The sequence below is a fragment of the Larimichthys crocea genome, chromosome III (genome assembly GCF_000972845.2).
Source record: "Larimichthys crocea isolate SSNF chromosome III, L_crocea_2.0, whole genome shotgun sequence".
NCBI classification, from domain to species: Eukaryota; Metazoa; Chordata; class Actinopteri; family Sciaenidae; genus Larimichthys; species Larimichthys crocea.
This window is the reverse complement of record NC_040013.1, coordinates 49,448,071-49,468,427: the sequence shown is the minus strand read 5'-3', so window position 1 is coordinate 49,468,427 and position 20,357 is coordinate 49,448,071. Positions and strand designations below refer to the sequence as shown.

The window sequence follows — 20,357 nt, the reverse complement described above, 5'->3', positions numbered from 1 at the left end:
AGCTTTGTTGAGGCACTGATGTCCTCTGCCACGATCCCGCCTGTCCTTTTTCTTTTTTTTTCTAAAAACCACTCACTGCTGCTGCTGCTACCAGCCACTGGCAAGACCTGCTTGTTGTAAGCCGCTTTTAATGAGCGCACTCCAGCTCACTGGCAAATCGCAGTGACTTTTTCACCTGCACTGGAACAAATTCCAGCAGCCTGGCTGAGTAGAAATAATTTAAACTTGAGGAGCATGTGAGTCCATAAGTGTGGAGTTGTTCATGCAGCAGCAGCAGCAGCAGCAGCACTGTGGTATGAAATATAAACTGTTAAATATAGAAAGTCAAGAAGAACAGAGTCTACAGTATTAACAGTGCTTACAGCAGGAAATATGCTGCCATGGACAGTCCCTGACTCCATCTGTCTGTGTTTGTTTGTTTGCTTTTTGATTGAAAGGTTTAGTTTCTCACAGATTATGGATCATGTAATTGAGATTAAAAAATTAAAAAGTACAGGGACACATTAATTATTAAGAGTGACGTGCTACGGATACTCAATACCCTGCTATTCATAACACATTTATGAAGCACTTTGAATGGAAGCAGCTATCAAAGCACCAATGACAGGACGTCTAACAGTCATTCTGCTCAACACCTCAACACACACACACACACACACACACACACACACACACACACACACACACACACACACAGGCACACAGGCTGTGTCTTTTCTCAGCAGGACCATAGTTTATTTGCGTGTCTCTTTTACAATGTATCTTATTCTCTCTGTTTGTGCCTGTGTGTGTGTGTGTGTGTGTGTGTGTGTGTGTGTGTGTGTCACAATGTGCCAAGTGTCCAAACACTGGAAGGCTGTGAAATCCTCCTGGGCCCTGAGGTGACGTATGGTCCTCCAGATCTGGATCCCTTCTGCCCAGTGGCCATGACCATTGCTCATTGCGCCGAGGTGGACGCTGAGAACTGGAACATCCAGCTCAAGAGGAAAACCCAGGACAGCAAATGGGAGGTGAGAGCTTCAGGCCCACGCCTGTCAAATACAGTACAACCCATCCAGATCTTATCCTGGCTCAGACGTGGCGCTTGGCTCTCCTTCGGTTGTCTTTTTCCTCGATGGCTCTATTTGTTGTTTGCAGCCAAATGTCAACAGGAATGAAGCAGGTTAAAGCCAGGAAACCTTAGCTGCTCCTGTTTGTGTTTGCAGTTCACAGCCTGTGCTGTTCCCCAGCACTACACAGTAAATAACACCGAATGCAGATGCATTGATTGTGTAGACAAAGTTACAGTAGTGTGTATAAAGTATACACACTACTGAGGTCCTGCTGTGATGTCACCATCTATAAATAACAGTGGCTAATTATCATGACTTTAATCAGTATTTTGCTTGTGACCAGAATACTGCTCGGCTGTTTACGTACCTGAAATAGTTTTGAATGTCTAGAAACGATGTGAAAGAAACAAAAGAAAGAAAAACAGATAATATTTAAGCTCATGGTTGGTTGATATTTAGCTGGTTGTTCATACCCTGATGATAGAGGTCATGGATTCTTTTTTTACCATTCCATATTGGATGACTCGATGTAAGACAGTGATTTTAGTGACTGGACGTTAAAGTCATGTTCCTTGACATAAGATGCCATGTACTGTTGACTTTCCCTCTGTCCACTGACCTTTATATATGTGCACCATGTGATAAAAGGTCCAGTTAGTCAGTGTGACATGTGGCTGGTGAATTATGTCCGTTGTACTGTTGGGGCTTTGTAAGCGAGCTGATTGATCCGGCCTTATGCTCTCTGTGGGTCCAGAGGGTGACATAAGGCCATGAGAAGGTAAGACCACCAGTCCAGCAGAAGGAAAATAAAGAAACAATTACAGCGTGTAATGGCCAGGAAGAGGCATGGCTGCTGTCACTCTGTGGGGAGGTGGGGGTAACTTGTGGTGGTAGTATAACGGACCGTTAGACAAAGGAAGTATTGATTAGTGGATCAGGAAAGACATGGCATGGTGAATTTAGATGTGAGGCAATCAGGAGAGTCATGACCTCCCACCTGAAAGCTGACCACGACTCTCTGTTTACCCCCCAACACACACACACACACACACACACACACTCACACCAAACACACACACACACACACACACACACCCAAGACACCATCGACAGCTAACACAACCAAGCGGTGCAATTCCCACCCAATATTTTCCATTTCTTGTTAGTTTCACTTTGATGCTCTGGAACAGGACACATTGTATTTGTCCAGCTCTTTATGTGTTTGTTTTTTCCAATAGTGTCAGCTTTTTTTTTTTTTTTCCCCTCCAGTGAATGAGGATTTTTACTGGTCTGGATAAAGTCCTGGGAGCCTATTCCCAAACCCAAAGGCAATAACAAGCACAATCACTATCGTCGCTCCGCATTATGTGCTGACATTTTTTGAACGATAGCTAGCAAGATGGTAGTCAGGCGGTAATGTAAATATAAATCTGATGTAAAGTTTTGGCAAGCTGAGCATGGGTCAGGATAATGAATACTGCAGGCTTAGCCCCGGCTGTGGTGATGGTCAGCTTTTAAAAGACCTTGTTATTTAGAGAAAGACCAGCGTGATTTGCCTGCTTTCTTCATTGTCTTCTTTTGTCCAGAGTCAGAGTTACATGTCTTTCAGTCCGAGACACAGTTCTGTGTGTGTTTGTAGAATAGTAGCAGTAGATGCTCAGAGCAGACAAACTTTTCATGTCTAGTTCATCAAGCTAACATGTAGCTCACCATAAAGCCTCAGTTTAACATTCACTGTGCACACTCAGTCTTCATGCCATGCTGAACAGATCTTGATTGTTCAACCTCTGGCTCTCTTTAGCTTCTCCAAACCTAACACTGCTGATTCTGGGTCAGTTACTCTGTGTGTTTTTAACAACATATTTTGAATAAGTGAAACACGTATTCAAAGTCAAAAAAGGAAAGCAAGAACAAAAACAATCTTGAGATATGCTGTTCTAGAGCTTTCGATCATATCGCAGGATCTTCCTCAGCACAGCGGCCCAGTTGTCATGAAAATGTACATTTGTTTAAATACATTTTATCTGAGCACTCTGAAGTCTTAATCTGCTCTGCTGCTGCTGTATCCAAGGTCAAGAGCGCAAGCTGAACTAAAGTAAGGCTGTTTCTGCTGCACGAGTAAAAAAGTTACAGATGGTCAAAACACTGTTGGAACAAAAGAAATAAATGCCTAAGAAATAAATAAAATAATAATAATATTGAATTTTAAAACTGATGAATCATTTTAATTTTAAATTTAAAGAGTTATTAGAAACCATGTGGGCTCATTCAGTCAGAGATTAATGACGTTTTGTTGAGTTCTTCTGCCCACATTTATTTCCTCACAGAGGTTCATGTTTACGTAACCTCACTCAACATTCTTGGTTCACTATTGTGACAAAAAAAAGGTTTCTTTTCAGCGTAAGACGGCGATTTCTCAAGATGTGCAAGTGTTGCAAATGAGGGATGGAAGGAGACCAGAGGCAATATGAATAAATACAAGATTCATGTCGCTTTGAGATTTTACTCTAATATTAAAAGTCTGCAGATCTTCAGAGCTTCTTGGTTAGACATAATGACTTAGCTCTGAGGTCTAACCTAAAGAGAGAGAGACGGGAGTGTTTTGAAGATGCGTAATACCTGCAAATTCACAGTGCCATTAAAATAGCCTTATTTCAGCTGTCATTAAAACACAGCACTCACAGAAGACTCCACAGCACTCCCCACATCAGTATTTTATTATTCAGTGCCATATTGCGCTGTGTTAAGCTGTGCTTATGAGGATTCAGAAAGCACAAGTTCAAAATGCATAAATATAAGTATTCACAGAAGGAGCCCGACATGAACGTTGCTAAACGGAGTGCTAACATTTTTTTCACTTTACATGAAGTAGTTCCTGATTAGAATGTATGAGCTGATAAAGTGTGTTTGCCAACAGAACATGAATGAAACACTGTATTGTGTTTGTGTGTGTTTTATTTTTCCTGATAAGTTGTGATACAGTTCTGCTAAGATGCCAAGATCATTTATTATGGCGGTCCATCAGAGAATAAGTTTATTCTGAATTTCTTTTATTGTCAACAAATCTCATTAAGAGACTAAATAAAAATATAATTATATAATAATAATAATATAAATGTGTTCATTTGCCCCTCACTACTTTTCAACATGTACATACAGTATGAGCAAATCTTTAAAGGAACAGTGCACGGGATCTAGAGACATCTAGCTGTAGTTCTAATCTAAGTGCAGGTACTGATTGCAACCCCCCACACTCACCCTTCTCATACTAGCATGATGGTGAAACTACAGTCTATACAGCCACTATTCAATTTGTCTGTGCTGAGCTACACAGAATATCTGATATACATGCATAGCAAAGGAATTACATGTCAGTCATTGTAGTTCATCTGCTGATTTGTCTTCCTTCCTTCCTTCCTTCCTTCCTTCCTTGGGTATTTTCATGTTAAGAAGCTAAAAATGAGAAAAATATAATTGAGAAAAATAATCTCACCACAAAGTCATTTTGCAGCTCTGGAACATCGACTGAATGGACTGTTTCTAAGGTCAATGAAGATAATAACTGAAAATAATTGAAGATATTAATATAAGTATTTCCATGTTGTTGCACTGTTCTTCTATAGGTCAAAACACATGCTATGCTGATAAGATAATAAATGATAAACTGTATTGTAATCTACATGACGTTTGATTGCCATACTGCCAGTTAACTTGTGATTATTTGTGAGGGTATAAACACTACTCCTCAGGCTGTGGGTTAGCGCGCTGTTTGGTCTCGCAGCTCCTCATTAAGTTGTATAATCACACGTATTTCATGGATGCCATCTGCTTGCTAGGATGGGGGATGCAGCACACTGTGAGAGAATACTGTGAGATGGTTTGGATAACGGCAAGAAGATATTTGAAAGTGAATTTGGATTCATGCAGGAAGCCCTTAACTTTTGTCTCCAAAGTATGTTGACACAAGTATCACCTAATGATATGTACAAAGGCTCAGTCATTGCTGCAGCAGCCCAGGGTTCAATTCCGACCCATGGCCTTTTAAAGCATGTCATTCCCCCTCTTTTGTCTTCACTCTTTCCTGTCACTCTTCAGCTGTATCTAACAAATAAAGTTAAAACAAAAAGCCCCAAAAAATCTTTAAAAAACGTTTTCTATTTCTTGAAATGAAGTTTTAATTTTGTCTTGATCACAGCATTGATTAACCAAGAGGACTCAGGGGAGCATTGGTTGGAGTGAGCTCATTCTCAGTCTCATTGCAGAGACACACAGATACAATTTAGTGGTTACGAGCATTTCCTTTGGCTTGTCATTACTTCTAATGGTATGATGGAAGTCCCACTTCCTGCTAGGTCAATTTCAGATCATTTCAATAAAAGAAAGAGACGGTACATAAAGGATTCTTTCATTCCAGTCAGAAATAATAAAGTGCTTCCCAGCTGCTGCTGTCATCTCATAAATAAAACTCAGTATTGTCCATAATGACTATTTTGTGTTCTGCTATGTACTAACACCATCACTCATGTGGGAAATGTTTTTCCACATTCTCTGGAGACTGCTTACAGCCTGTGTGGGTTTTTGCTTTATGATTTAAACCTGTCTTATGTATCTTACGTACACCATTATTCAACAGCAGCATAGCAGAACTCAATACATAATACATTCCACTGTATACAGAGGTTCATTTGCAGTTTTCTAGTCTTGATATCTATCCAGCTCTGGGCATGAATATTTACTTCTACAATTGTCCACAGCAACAAACTCTGTGAGCTGCTGTAAGTATGACAGATTCTAAAACACGTTGAAGGGTTTCTCTGCAGATCCGCGGAGTCTCAATCATGGGTACCATTTCTGTTCTTTATTTCAGGAAGTGATGTCAGTGGAGGAGGAGTCTACTTCCTGTTACTGCCTGATGGACTCGACAAGCTGCCACCTACTGCTGGACCAGCCGGGCTCATACGCCCTGGTGGGCGAGCCCCTGACGCAGGCTGCTGTCAAGAGGCTGAAGCTGGCTGTGTTCGGGAGCATGGAGGCCGACTACATGAGCTACAGCCTGCGGGTGTACTGTGTGGACGACACGCCACACGCCTTTCAGGTGGGGGGGAGTTCACCGGTTAGGTGTTTGACTCATTGTCTCATTCCTAGCATTGCTGGGTTTCACAGTTTTAGCTTTAGTAGCAGTGTTGCAGTCAAGACCACCCACACTGGATCCAAGACCAGTGTATCGAGACTGAGACAATACAGTTATCAGCAGACTTTTAGCTTCTTTCAGCTCATTGTTTTGTCTCTGCAGCCCACACCTTTTTGCTTCACTCTCACGCCTCTCAGTAGAAGTGTTTCCAGCAGCACAAAGCTAAATATCTGTTGTAGATCCACTGCACACTGCCTGAAAAGCACCAGACAGCGGACAGACACAGTGAGCTGGTGAACATAGCAGAACATTTCACAGCCACAGAGACAGATATTTCCCTCAGGTGCTGGTGAAGGAGGAAAACAAAGCCTAAAAGGAGAGTGAATATTGGACTGACATTAGTCAGGTTGCCAAATGAGTGTTGCTCTTTGTCTGCAGTGTCTTGCTCAGTGTCCTTGTTACTCCGGATAATCTACAGAATGCACTCTCAAGTTCTCTTAGGAACTGTTTTTTAGTCCTAGGAAAACTCTTAATGAGGTTTGTGGATTATACACAGTAAGTGGGTCATTATTTCTCGAAAGACACTTTGCTTTTGAATGTCATTTCTCAAAGCTGCGAGCACAAATTAAGTTCCATTCATCACCATTGTGTTAGGGAGGAGGCAAAAGTCTCTGAGGTAAATATCTCAGAATATGAGCAAATTAAAACACTCTAGCTTCATCTCTAGGTCATCGCAGGTGATTTGATGTTGGCCGATGAGTGGCTTTAATGTTACTATTGTAGTTTTTTGGTTTGTTTGTCTGGTTGAGTTCTTGTTCATTCTGCCAACAGTCCAGAATTCAAAGGAGCAAATTCAGCAGTCTTTCTGCAACACAACTTTGGCTGTGTCTGACCTCTTTCACAAAAACGTGAGGATGCACATTTTCACTTTAGCAATTTTTACTCTATTAGGAAGAACATATTGTAGGTCATGGCCTAGATTCAAACGGAATGTCTTGTGTGTTTGTAGTTTTTGCCTGGGCTGTCTGAGGCAGCAGGGACCTCAGCATGTGCTGTCTACCAGTTAAACCATGTGAGTGATTGCAGATTCATTACCACTGGGAAACAATACTGCAGAGCCGATAGTGGCGACTCTGTAACAGCCTGACAGCCTCACTCTCTCAGAGGTTGTAATATTGAGAGACAAAGGCAGCCGCACTGTAATCACTGCCATTCATATGTTAACCAATCATCCTTTTTTTTTATCTTGTTTGATTTGATTATCCTTCAGCGACCTATAGAGTTTTTAAGCATTGAGATCTCATCAGTGAACATCAGGGAAATCAAGCTTCCCATCCTCCCTGGAGAGCCTAGACTAACAGAAGAGCTGAGCCAAGCTGAACAGAGCACCAGGAGCCTCGTGACTGACTCTGCCTGCCGACCGCCTTTCTGTCATGTCGCAGCCGTCAGCGGCATCTGGCTTTAAAATGCATTCTGGATTTGGTTTATGAATTCCCAGCCTGCCGAGCAGATGTCAGACTTTTGCGCGTCCCTTGGGCTCCTGTCTGTTAGCACCACATCTCTGCTGTGTGTTTTTCCGAGCTCCAACGCAATCACAGACTGGATTCTGGATCAACAGGAAGCCTGATGTAACACAAGCATTTGTGTGACGGAGACATTTTCTTCGGCTGAGACCAAAAAATGGTTATGATTGGAATTTGTCTGATATTTTCTCTTGATTTTACACAACACTGCTCTCTCTTTCTAAATATTTATAACCAGATTCATGAACTTTTAAAGATTTCATCACCTCTTCATCTCATTTTAGAATGAACAGATTATCCTTCAATTAAAAGCTTAAAATCACAGCTGTAACAATAAAGGCAGAAAGTGTTGATGATTTAGATTTGGCAGAAATAATGCCCCTACATTACAGGTCAAACTGGAGATTAATATTAGCACATCACTGCTGGCAGAATGCTACTGTCTGATGTAAATGCTGTCAGGAAATACTGTTCACCTCAGTCTTCAGCCTTTATTGTGTGTCATTTCTGTTTATGTCTTGAAACATAACCAATAGAAGGTAATGCATTACATATCCAGGCTAGCTACAAGCTTTCTCCAGACGCAATTTTTATTAATTAGCAAAACTGCAGATACTAGAAAATATTCTTCACCTTCAGTGCCAGGATGCAGCCAAAGAGAGCACTGTGATATGATTTGTCTGCTGGCAACACTGTTATCAGCTTTGTGCATGCAGGAAATGAACTTTTGGAACCTTAACTCCACCAACTTTGCAATTCTTTTGTCTGGATTGCTCATTGTTGGTTGACATTGCAACACTCCCTTAGCTGTAAAACATGATCCAAGATGCATCAGTTGTGTGTGAAACAGCAGCTCAGCAAGAGTCACAGTCTGCACGAAGCCTGAATCGTGGCATCATGACAGCTTCAGATGAGTCTAAATGAGAACCTTGTCACAGATCCAAGCTAGCAACATGCTATATACAGTAGGAAAAGTATGGAAACCTAATGTTGTCCAGTGTTTTGATGTTTGCAATGACAGACGCAGATGGCAGAGGAGGAGCACCATATTTCAGGGTCCCTGTTGCCACATTTGTCTTTTCTATGAGGGTCTAAGGACAGAGGGTGTCACTCCCTGTACAGATTGTAAAGCCCTCAGAGGCAAATGTACTTTGGTACTTTGGGCTATACAATAGAATTGATTTGATTTGATTTGATTTATGAACGTCTCTCATCTGATGTTTGCCAATAGCTTATTGTTCTCTATGCAATGTGTGAATGTGATATGTCATGTGCACGCTTTTCTGCAGACACGTGTAAAAAACACACTAAACCAAACATACATACATGCATGCATGCATAGCCATACACACGGACACTGTCAGAATCATTCAGTGTGGCCTGGCATTAGTCACAGCTCTGTTCTCGTCTTTTCCTTTTGTGACTGAGATGGCTAAGGACAGACAGACAGACCAGACGTGGAACCATCCCACCAGGACACTGAACAATGATGACAGATGAATACCTGCAAGCCACAATCAAAGTGCTCTTTCATCATCACAAATTCAATTTTGGAGATGGATGTTTGCCCCGCCCCTCCAGACACACACCTTTCCCCAGCATTACATTCAAGCTTCAATCTGTCATGTTTCTGCAAATGTGATGCTAACCTGAGCGTGAGTCGTATGATTTGTTCAGCAGAGACTGGACGTCACCGCTTGGCTTCTGTGTTAATATATGTGATGAGTTAATTAGTGGACGTGACAGAGGAAAGGATTTGCAACAGGTGTTCATGTGCTATGTGATATGCAAAGATAGCTTACCTTTAAAGGAAAGACTTTTTCTAACCTTTATTTTCTCCTTTTTCCCCTTTTATTTTATCTTTCTCTCTCATGCCTCTTGTCTTTGACCCTTTTTATTCAATGTATTCATATTTATTTATTTCCTTTCCTTTCCTTTTCTTTCCTTTCCCCTCCAGGGAGTGGTGGCAGCAGAGAAGAGCAGAGGGGGTCAGCTCCTCGAGGAGCCAAAGATGTTGCCTTTCCAAGCGAACACCTTCAGCCTCCAGGTGTCCATCCAGGATGTTCCCCAGTTCCTGTGGAGCATCAAACCCTTTACCACATGTCAGGTAACCATGGCAATGATTGACAAAATATCACATCAACAGAGATCGGATACTGAAGCACTAACTTGCAAGATCCTGTTTTTGCTGCTAAGAGCTAATTACTGTGGTGTTTTGTGCACTGCCCCTCCCAGGGTTCACGGAGTGCTGTGATGTGTTTGTGCTTGTTAGTTAGAGATTCTCCATTTGGCCCTTTTCACTTTATGTGTGTGTTTTAATGTGAAGGTAATCTGATACTACTGTCTACAAATACTTTCTGTTAAAGGATTGTAATGTTTAACCAATGGTTTGTATAAATTACATCATATCTATCACATAAAATGTGAAAGCTGAATACTTCTTGAGCTCATGTTCAGCTTAGCTGAACAAACTCTAAACTGCAGTTGACTGGTCAGATGCTACATGAGCGACAGCGTTTGGTATCCTTTATTATCACAAATACTTCTACAAAGAAGAAGTCAAATGTATAGCTTGATGAAAAATAATGTCTCTTTAGCTCATAACATTCATCTGGTTTTGACTTTAGATTTGTGTTTGTGTGAATCCATTTCTCTCTTAAGGACCATAACTTGAGATGAATAAGCTTGCGTTGCTTGTTGTATTTGCAGGAGCACTGAGATGCAAACAATATTAGATGGAACGCAGCGATGGAATGCAGCTTTGTACCTGTTGTGTCTCCACTGTACGCTGCTCTTGCTTAAAGATCTGAATGCGGGGGGAAAGCTCTGTTTCAAAGACATCCACCCTCTCTCCGCAGCCTTATTTATGAGGGCCTCGGGATGACAAGGCAGGCACCGCAAACGCGCTTTGGTGGAACAGGCGTGGAATAATAGCTGAGCGTCGCGCCATACATCAAGTCAGCTTTTAGTGCTAAAGAGCACCCGAGCTTTCCACGTCCATCACCCCTCCCCCCTCCTCTTGCTCCGCCACTGCTCTCAGGCTCCATTATCTGTAGCTGCTGTGAGCTGCACTGGGCAGCCAGGACCAAAGCCACAAGGGTTAAGTCATCAGTAGGTGAAGCTGCCACCACTTTTAATGCCACGCTCTTCACTAAGAATCGTTTACAGGTCACTTTGAATGTACAGATAAGGCTGAGTCTAGCAGAGGTCAAGGACGTTTCCCCACAGATGTGCCCGTTCTCTGCAAATTAATTATACATCAAAGGCAATCTTTTTCTTGCTGCACATATTTCTGCATATATTGCTTACAGTACAAAGCCCTCAAGCTGCTCCTGCTATCAGAGCTACTGTACGAAGGAATCAGACTATATTTGTAAATGATATCCAGATATCTTCTTTCTCTCCTCCAATATACTTATTTCTGTGCCTAAATATATCAAGCCATGGAATCAGTGAGACTTCAAAGCTGGCTCTTACCTTTCATTTCACTGCATGGAAGTGGCTGCGCGTGTGACAGTGTGGCCACAGGGAGCTGAATCATCTCATTTAGGTAGCATATGTTAACGCCGCTGTGTACTGTTGTGTTTCTGATGTCCCTCCTTTTTCTTTCCGTCTCTTTAGGAGTTCTCTTTCCCCCAAGTGTGGTGCAGCAACCAGCAGCCCCTGCACTGTGCCTTCTCTCTGGAGAGATACAGCCCTGCCACCGCCCAGCTCTCCTGCAAAATCAGCGTGCGCCAGGTCAAAGGCCACGAGCAGATTCTGCAGGTCTACACGGCTGTGGCCGAGGTGAGGCTCTGCAGCTGCCGGTGGGGTGGTGGTGGTGGTGGGGTGGGGGTGGCTTTCACTTTTACGCTCAACCTTTGTGTAACCTTCCTGGAGTGTGTCCACTGACAGCAGGGACAGCTCTCCTGAGCTTGCATTGTGTATTAATAGAGCGAGGAGGACATTCTTACTTCTCTCACTTTTCTTCACAAATCTATGCTAAACACAGACATCAGAGATCCAGCTGTTCACATTCACTCTACATGTTTTTTTTTAACCTTTATTTGTCCAGGAAGACATGTTCCAGCAAATAGTCTGCATCATATTCACATGCAGTAACACCTGGGAGCTGCCTGCTGTAACAACAGTCTTCTGTCAGCTGCCGAGCAGCTCCACTGGAGCAGCTAGGAGTTAGAAATCCTCACTCAAGAGCACCTTGACACTAGTTGTTAAGGCAGAAGAGAGTGCTGCTCATTGATTTCACCCAACTGCTCATTCACGAACGTGTTTGTCCTGCCTCAAGGCCACCAGAACTATCTAAACGCAGAGCATTCCTTTTCTTTGTTTTAATCCTACCTAAAACTGCTGATTGGAGCTGGGAGTTCAAATCATCTTCATATTCAGCAAACACACATGACAATTTGAAGTCTACATTGTGGGTCACCAGGTGTGATCAAATCAAATCAGATTTTATTTGTATAGCCCAAAGTCACAAAGTACATTTGCCTCTGAGGGCTTTACAATCTGTACAGGGAGTGACACCCTCTGTCCTTAGACCCTCGGTTCGAGTGAGGAAAAACTTGCCCACAAAAACCTTTAACAGGGAAAAAAGGTGGAAGAAACCTCAGGAAGAGCCACAGAGGAGGGATCCCTCTCCCAGGACGGACAGACGTGCAATGGATGTCACGTGTACAGAACAAATCAACACAAACATACTGTACAATTACAATGACTGATAAAATGACAATGAATCACAATGAATGATAAAATGATTACAGTAGCAGTGGAACCTGTGATAGAGATAGAGAGACACAGATGCACAGCAGCAGCAAATCATCAACTAACTATAAACTGTAATGGAGATATGGTAACAATAATGACAGTAATAATATATGTAGAGGACGTCATGAAGGATCACAGCAGCAGCCACGATCCATGAGAACCTGCTGGACGACAGAGCACAGAAACTCCGGGAGTTTAGTTAGTAACATGTATTAACATGCATTATCCTCTACATATAGAGAGTTATAGAGCTTCTTTATGTCAACATGATTTCACCCAAATTAAGCAGATATTTTAGCCAAATTTTCAGAAAATCACGACATTTACATTTAGTCATTTAGCAGACACTTTTATCCAAAGCTACTTACAGAGAGGGAAACAATGAAGGTACAGTGCGATAAGAAAGTGTTAGTGCAGCAGTAAGTGCTGTGACAATTCTTAAAGGGATAGATTTAGATTGTCAAGTTGTTGGTAGTGTTGGAGAGGAGGTCTTCAGGAGGTTTTTAAAGGTAGAGAGGGAAGCCCTGATCTGGTAGGAACTGGTTTGACGTTCCACCAACGGGGAACAACATATGTCTGTAGAAGGGCGTTCAAGTAGGTAGGTGAAGAACTGGAGACTACTTTGTGGTCAGCATTAGTGATTTCAGTGTAATGTGGGCTGCTACAGGCTGGGAGGCCTGTACAGAGATGAAGGCATCAAGATAAACAGTTAATGACACTAATTCCCAAGTCGTGTGCCATTCATCATTTGTTAAATAAGAGGACACAACAAGAATATGTAAAAAAAGAGCACAAATCAACATAATGGAAATATGACTTTTTTTGTTTCAATTAAGAATTCATGTATTCATTTAAGAATCAAGTGTGGTATTATTGATACCAACAATTTAGAATTTTCATTCCAACTTTTGAAATCAAAAAGTTGTATAAAAGTCTTTTTTAATCACTTATTGTCAGATTCTCTCAAAAATCACGTTCAGACTAATCTGAACTAACAAAACACGACCTCTCTGAAACTAAAGCACCCATCCAGCACCACAGCTGCTTTACTTGAGTAAAAAAGTTAGTGGGCTGTTGCATTTTACAGTCAGCAAACAGCTTCTCGTGTAGCCACGGTCTTTTCATATCTGCTGTTGTATCCAAACTTCTTCCTCATATTACTTCTCAGATGGTCTGATGTTAGGATTATCAGTGCAGTGTGGCTGAAGTAAGCTGGGCTCATAATAGCCTGACAGGTGACAGAGGTACACATACAAAGTAATACTACACGTTATGTTTCCTCTGCATCCTACTATGTGTGTCAGGTTGAGCAGTTGGTGTGCAGTGGGCTGTGGTGTACGCTCACATTAGCCTTCCATTTAACCAAACGCTCCAGTGCTGACAAAGAGTGTGATGTCAGGGTTTTAAGGCTAATAAATAAATAGCGAGCACAGCCGTCACAGACTGTAAACAGTGAGAGAGAGCCATGCTGTTGGTAGTCTCACAGTGCAATGGCACACAGGAGAATAACAGTACTGTATGTCCAAACACAGTTCAGTCAGTGTTTCTATCGGCCAGTAATGCACATCCACTTTTTCACATCATGCGTATGCAGACACGTATGTCTGAATTTGTTTTATGGCATTCAGTAAAAGTGGATGTTAGATGGAGCAACCCTTTGGCAGAAGAGTAATTCAACCACACCTTCAGAGTTGGGGTCAGTCACTGTCTGGTAATGAAATAAAATTCAACCCCAGCAGAGTTGTAAAATGTTGCTGCAGTCACTCAAATGAGCATTTCCTGGTTGATCTCAAAAACAGACAGAAAGTATATGATATATGATATATAATGAAGATTTGAACAAACATGTCCTCTTTCATTTGAAAGCCAATATGTGACATTTGTAGCTTTTTAAACCCAGTTTGAAGAAAAAAGCATCAGAAAGAAAAAACAAATGGCACTACAAACAGTGCAGCTACATTAGAACAGCACAGAATTATGGGAGATGTGGTTTTATAGTAATACTCCACCCCTCAAATCCTGAGCTTTGGGTTGGTGTTGGTATTTTATATATATATACTATCTTACTGACCTGTAATTGGCTAAAGTTTCCTGTCATGGGCTAGATTTTCTAAAACCTGAAAACAGCGCCAAGATGAGGTGCACTTTTTATTCTGAAATAAACTGCCTGTCACAAAGCTTTAGTAGTTCAATTGTGAGTCCACCTGTTTGCTGTATGGTCTTTATAATGAATGAAAATGCGTGTGACAGTCCCAACCAATAAGCTGGAGGCACGGTCACCTGGCTAGCGAATGTGTGAGCTGGTTTGTGGTGACAAACTGACCAATGGAAGAGGCGTTCTACCAAATGTCTCCACCATATTATTTGTTTACAGTCTATGTACTGATGTCTTGTATGTTCAACATACCTGTCTGAACTGTCCCCAGTAAACCCTGCCCGTCTGGATCAGCAGGCTGCTTAAAACAAGCACAAAGCCACATTTACAAATCCTCTCTGCCCCCCTTCTGATTATTGTCTATTTCTGTTCTCTTCCTCCAGACAAAAGAGTCAGTTCCATTTTTTATGCAGACAGACTGCACCGTCACGTCCCAGACGGGGCCTAAGGCCTTCAAAATCCCCTTGTCCATCCGCCAGAGGATCTGTGCCACCTTCGACACTGCCAACGCCAAGGGCAAGGACTGGCAACTCTTAGCCCAGAAACTCCACTTAGATCGGTGAGCGTATGATGTGCATGCTCTCTCAGATCGCATGATGCATGCACCCTTTTCCTCTGAAATGGTCTCTTTGAACACACAATGATGAGAATGAGGACAATCCAGAGAGTAGTGTTGATCTCATGAACGTGGCCTGTTGCCAGGTGTCTGTTATTCTTCAGTGGGTCTCTCAGCAGCAGCAGACAGGACTGATTCTTCCAGCTTCATAATACCATTGACTTTTTTTGAATGCATTATATAGATCTCTGTTACATTTCTGTTAATGTCCATCAGTCAGACTTCTTTATATCAAGAAAAAATATGCGTTTATAATGAGACACTATACTAATATTTACTCAGTCCAGTTGTTGTCTTAGCTTGGTCTTAGCTTGTGGCAGCGATAATCTCTTGTTAAGTGTATGATTCATGAGATGCTGGTATCTAAGAGTCTTCTGGGATTCCAAATTATCCAGATAAGCTTTCCTCTCCAAGTTGGGCGGCTTTGAACAGAGCCTGGTGTGACCAATGGCTGCAGCCTTTTATGTTGCTTTATGTTTTTTTTTATCTCCTGAGAAGCAGCAAATAGTGGCAGTGAAATACTGCCCCCAACTGGATTTACCAAGTCATGACACATGAAGGCTTTCCATTGGCATGGTAACAAGCTCACTTTTCTTTCATTTTAGCAGCACCTGAGAATGAAATCCCCAGTCATAATGTATATTTTTTTGATTACATTTCAATATTCTTAATAGGTCAACCATTTTGTTTCACCTACATGTAGAACTGGTACACAGTTTTCTTTACCATACCAAGACAATTTGTGCTCAATGAATTTTCAGGAACAGGCAGAATTAAGAAGTCGATTTTTTAAAAGTTAAATGGGCGCGTCACAGACTCAGCTGGGTTCTGTTAGTATTGGCTGATCTGATTGTCATGGGGCGTGTGGATGATCTTTCTTTGTACAGTACTTTAGCTCCTGAGAACCTAAAAAACAAATGTCTGCCTGTCTCAAATACTAATTATTGTATATTGATTATGACTGAAATGAAACTACTATCACAGAATGTCATCATCATTTGTAAATAGAATAGAATAGAACTTACACATGATGCATTTTACCCAAAATACAACCACGCACACACACACACACTTATACACATGCAAATAGATGGTGGAGTGAACGGCACCCTGGCAGCAGTTAGGGGTTCAGTACCTTGCTCAGGAGGTGAACTGGCCCCTCTCCAGCTACCAGTCCACCTTCCAGTTCCCAAGCCAAGTCCCTACAGACTGAGCTACTGCCACCCCTTAAGTTAACACATAACAAAATATCTAACAAAAGATGCATTTAGATTGTTTGAGGAGAGACATTATCATATCGCTCATCCTCATATATGTATATCATATAAGTGTCACCGTCGTGGCCGGTCCAGGCTGAATCAGACAGCTGCTTTTATTTCTCCCTTTAAAATCTCTCAATGGATCAATAAATCAAATTATGCAATTGCACAATATTCATATTTCAGGAAAGCTCTTCACAGTTCAAACCTGCTTTATGATGTTTACAGCAACATTTGTCATGTTCAAATGTTTAATATAGTTTTGTGGTCCAGCTAATTTGAACTCTTGTCTGCTTGGGGAGTGCATGAGAGCCACTGATGATCATGTTAACTGAATGTCATCACTGACTGGATATGAAAGTCTGATGATATTCTATGCTTGTCTAGTCTAGATGTGGATTTATCTATATTTAGATCTTAAATAAATATTAAGGTGGACTTCGACCTATTGTCAAAAAGAAAAATATAGAATCACATGAGCCTCATCCTTTAAGGTCCACAGTTTTTCTGTGCATGAAAATTTCACTCAATATTCTCTCAAAGGAAATTAAAACCATTATTTACAGATTTAGTATGTCTCATGTCAGATAAATACACGCAGTCCAAGGATACAGTCCAAATCTGTCTCTGAGGCTGACCTCTTCCTGTGTCATTCATTAATCCAGCTTTTGTGCTCCTCTACAGAAACCTGGGTTATTTTGCAAAGCAGCAGAGTCCGTCGGCAGTCATACTGAGCCTGTGGGAGGCTCGCCACCAGGACACTGCTGACCTTGACTCTCTAGCCAGTGCCCTCGAGGAGATTGGAAAGATCCACTCCAAAAGCTCCCCCAAGGACCAGGATGAGCCGGAGTCTGACTTCAATCACATACAAGCAGACAGTCTGTGCGGAACGGGCACACTAACAAATACGATAGAGGACTCTGCTCCTGAATATACAGGCTGAGCCAAAAAAAGAGAAAGTGAGTGAAAACTGACAAACTAAGGCATATATGTGTGTACGTGCACAGCCAGAGATGGACAACACACTGTGGCAGAGCACTGGGAAGTCATCAGGTTGTCAATTAGTAGACGATGCAAGCGGTCACCATGCCGACCAAACATAACAGGTCGAGGTGAGCCAGTACCTGCTGTGGATCGATCCCTCTCTCATAACAATCTGCCTGAGGATGAACTGTAAATCTTTTTCTGCCTTTCCACTCTATTTTTAGTTCATGTTTCATTTATTTGTTATTAATTTGTTAAATCTGCTCCTCTGTATATTCATTTTTCAGCTCAAAGGGTGGGGTAGTGGTGGTGAGGGAGTGGGTGTTCCCAGTGGTGGCAGCTGGACATATTTGCATAGAAGTTCTTATATGCAAATAAGATAATGTCAACGATAGTGTCAACAAATGAGTGAGAACTTAGAAGCTACTTTTTTGACGTCCGATATTATATTTTTAAAAGGAAGCTGCTGATTGCTTAAATGTTGTGATTATTAACTTTCAAAGCCAAGTATCTTGAAATTCACTCATTATCATCCCTTGAAAAAAAATCAAAATCTAGTCTGTTGGATGTTTCTGATAGGCAGTCAGTGTTGTATCATCATTTCTAAAAAAAAATGTAAAAGAAATCGGCCTCAGTCTAACCTTGAAGGACAGCACAGTCAGAGGGTGACTTCAGATGGAAGAAAAAAAACCATGCTTGTGGCGTAACGTGGCAGAGTGAGATTTCTAACCGTGGCATTACAGTCCATTACAGCTTCCTCCACCAAGAGATAGAGAGGGAGGAAGCTGTAAAACATGATTTCCCCGGCACCACATCTCGCCGCGTCTTATCATCCAATTCCCACCATTAACACCCGTCACATAGACCTCATATCAGGCCCTCACACACCCGATAACCCCCCCCCCCTCATCGTCACCTCCTCATTGCCCTCAACACACATGCAGACACACACGTTTGTTTTTTGACATTTGATGGTTACGGAGGTCATGTGCACACATACTGGGAGTTTGCATATTGTACAACAAACAAAAAAGAAACTCTGATCTGAAAAACAGCAACACACTCATACTGACAGAGGACGACAAGGGGCATGAGGCTTGAAATCCAACAGCAGTCACTGAGGTAATGGTAACTGGTAAAAGTTGTCTGATCTCTAGTCCGAGTAGTGAAATTGTCTGACCTTCATCATGAAGGAAAAAGATGAAGAAAGGCAGTGAACTCAGTAATGAAGGTAAGACGAGATCCAGTTATCTACTGTGCCAGTTTCAACACACACACATACAAATACTTGAATGAATCCTTTTTACATGAAATGTATTCAGAAACAATATCCACCTCAGTGCTGCAGAGAGGTTTACATGCTGTACTTCAAATCACAGTCTGCAAGAGATATGCATGCTGGGTAAACTCCCTAGTGGTATCTAGCCATGCAAATAGTGTTTCTTCAGCTTTCCAGATATCTGCCTGTGATTTCTCCGCCCTGGGTGAATGGAATGTCAATGTTGGTGTGTGGTGAAAGATTATGAGCAGCGATGTATCTTTCCACAAACGAAACAAAAGTCCTGGAAAACCCACAGAACATTCTGTTAGCAGGTTTCATGCAAACACCAAGATGATATTCCATTCACCTCAGCTGTACTGAAGTGGAAGCAGAAATGTCAGTGTCACATTTTTTTAAAAGAAGTATATTGAGTGTATACATGTATCCTGGTGTCCTGATATGGTAGGCTAATTGATGCACTCATTTTATACTCAAACAGAGGAGAACTAGTCAGACATGTGGAGCTGACTGTATACAATTCCAAATGTTTCCTTCCTGTTGTCACACACCAATCACACATCTGCACCTTTGTCTTCATACACAGTCTGTGTTCTGAAGGTATGACCTCACACTCCCTACATTCCTCTGTGGTTCGGTCGCACAGTATAGCAGCAATTAGTTATTTTCCTGATGTCTATCTGCCCAGAATATTCAAATGTTTGCCTGGGATAAAACATAGAACGGCCCATTATTTTGAAACCCCAGTAGTCTGAAAAGTAGCGCACTGGACTAACAGCCTCTTATTAAACAAACACTGCTCCAAATGTCCCGACAGATTAGTGATTGTTATCATGGCCATGCTGAATTTGGGGTTTTATAATCTTTCTGACCATGTTCTATTCCCACCAAAACTGCAACCATCACCTGAAATTTTATTTTGACATTGCATATTTATTATCTCTAACTTGACTTGACCTGACAACAGAGAATACCATGTCAGTGTCACCCTGCTTAGGTGGACCAGCATTTGTATTACATGCCTTAGCTTGGTTGGTTGGTTTTCTTGCAGGATAACAGGCTGTCAGCTAATCAAAGCTAAGCTTTACGATGGAGTGCTTAGGTGACACAATGGGACTACATGTACTGTACGTCTGTGTTGATAGCACCTGCTTCTGTAAATCATTATTAACACGAATAAACAGGTAAAAGCTCATTTGGACTGGAAGACTTTGACATGATGCATCTCACTCACGAAGACTCTTCCTTAGTAAAGATAAGAAAAAAACATATCACTGAATGTTCAGTACAGAAATTAAACATAGGCTTAATAATCAGAGTACCTGGGACCATGTGCACACAGTATGAGTATGGTACAAATTAAAGCACCGGCTTGGATCTGCTTTCTCCTGTACGCACTTCATTTAGTTGTAGCACTCAGTTGCGTCAGTCTTTGTTTTTAACTCATCTCAGTGCTGATACTTCAAATATCAACTGTTAAGAGATCATTCTTCATCTTCAAACTGGTACCTCCAACTATGACTGACATACATAATTGATTTATACAATTGACCTATATAAAGGGATGTGAAAGCCTTTCTGTCTGCTAAAAAAA

At 41.6% G+C, this 20,357-nt stretch overlaps 1 protein-coding gene across 3 annotated transcripts in view; it reads left to right on the top strand.

Annotated features, from left to right (window-relative positions):
* Nucleotides 1-20,017, top strand: part of unc5db (unc-5 netrin receptor Db) — a 163,205-nt gene extending 143,188 nt beyond the window's left edge. For all 3 annotated transcript variants that reach the window (XM_019262987.2, XM_019262983.2, XM_019262980.2), the window contains 6 exons: nucleotides 839-1,010; nucleotides 5,920-6,147; nucleotides 9,664-9,813; nucleotides 11,328-11,492; nucleotides 15,009-15,184; nucleotides 17,185-20,017. In XM_019262987.2, coding sequence (XP_019118532.1) covers nucleotides 839-1,010; nucleotides 5,920-6,147; nucleotides 9,664-9,813; nucleotides 11,328-11,492; nucleotides 15,009-15,184; nucleotides 17,185-17,443 — 1,150 coding nt within the window. In that variant the 3' untranslated portion in view covers nucleotides 17,444-20,017. The remainder of the gene's footprint in view (nucleotides 1-838; nucleotides 1,011-5,919; nucleotides 6,148-9,663; nucleotides 9,814-11,327; nucleotides 11,493-15,008; nucleotides 15,185-17,184) is intronic.
* Nucleotides 20,018-20,357: the final 340 nt, after the last annotated feature.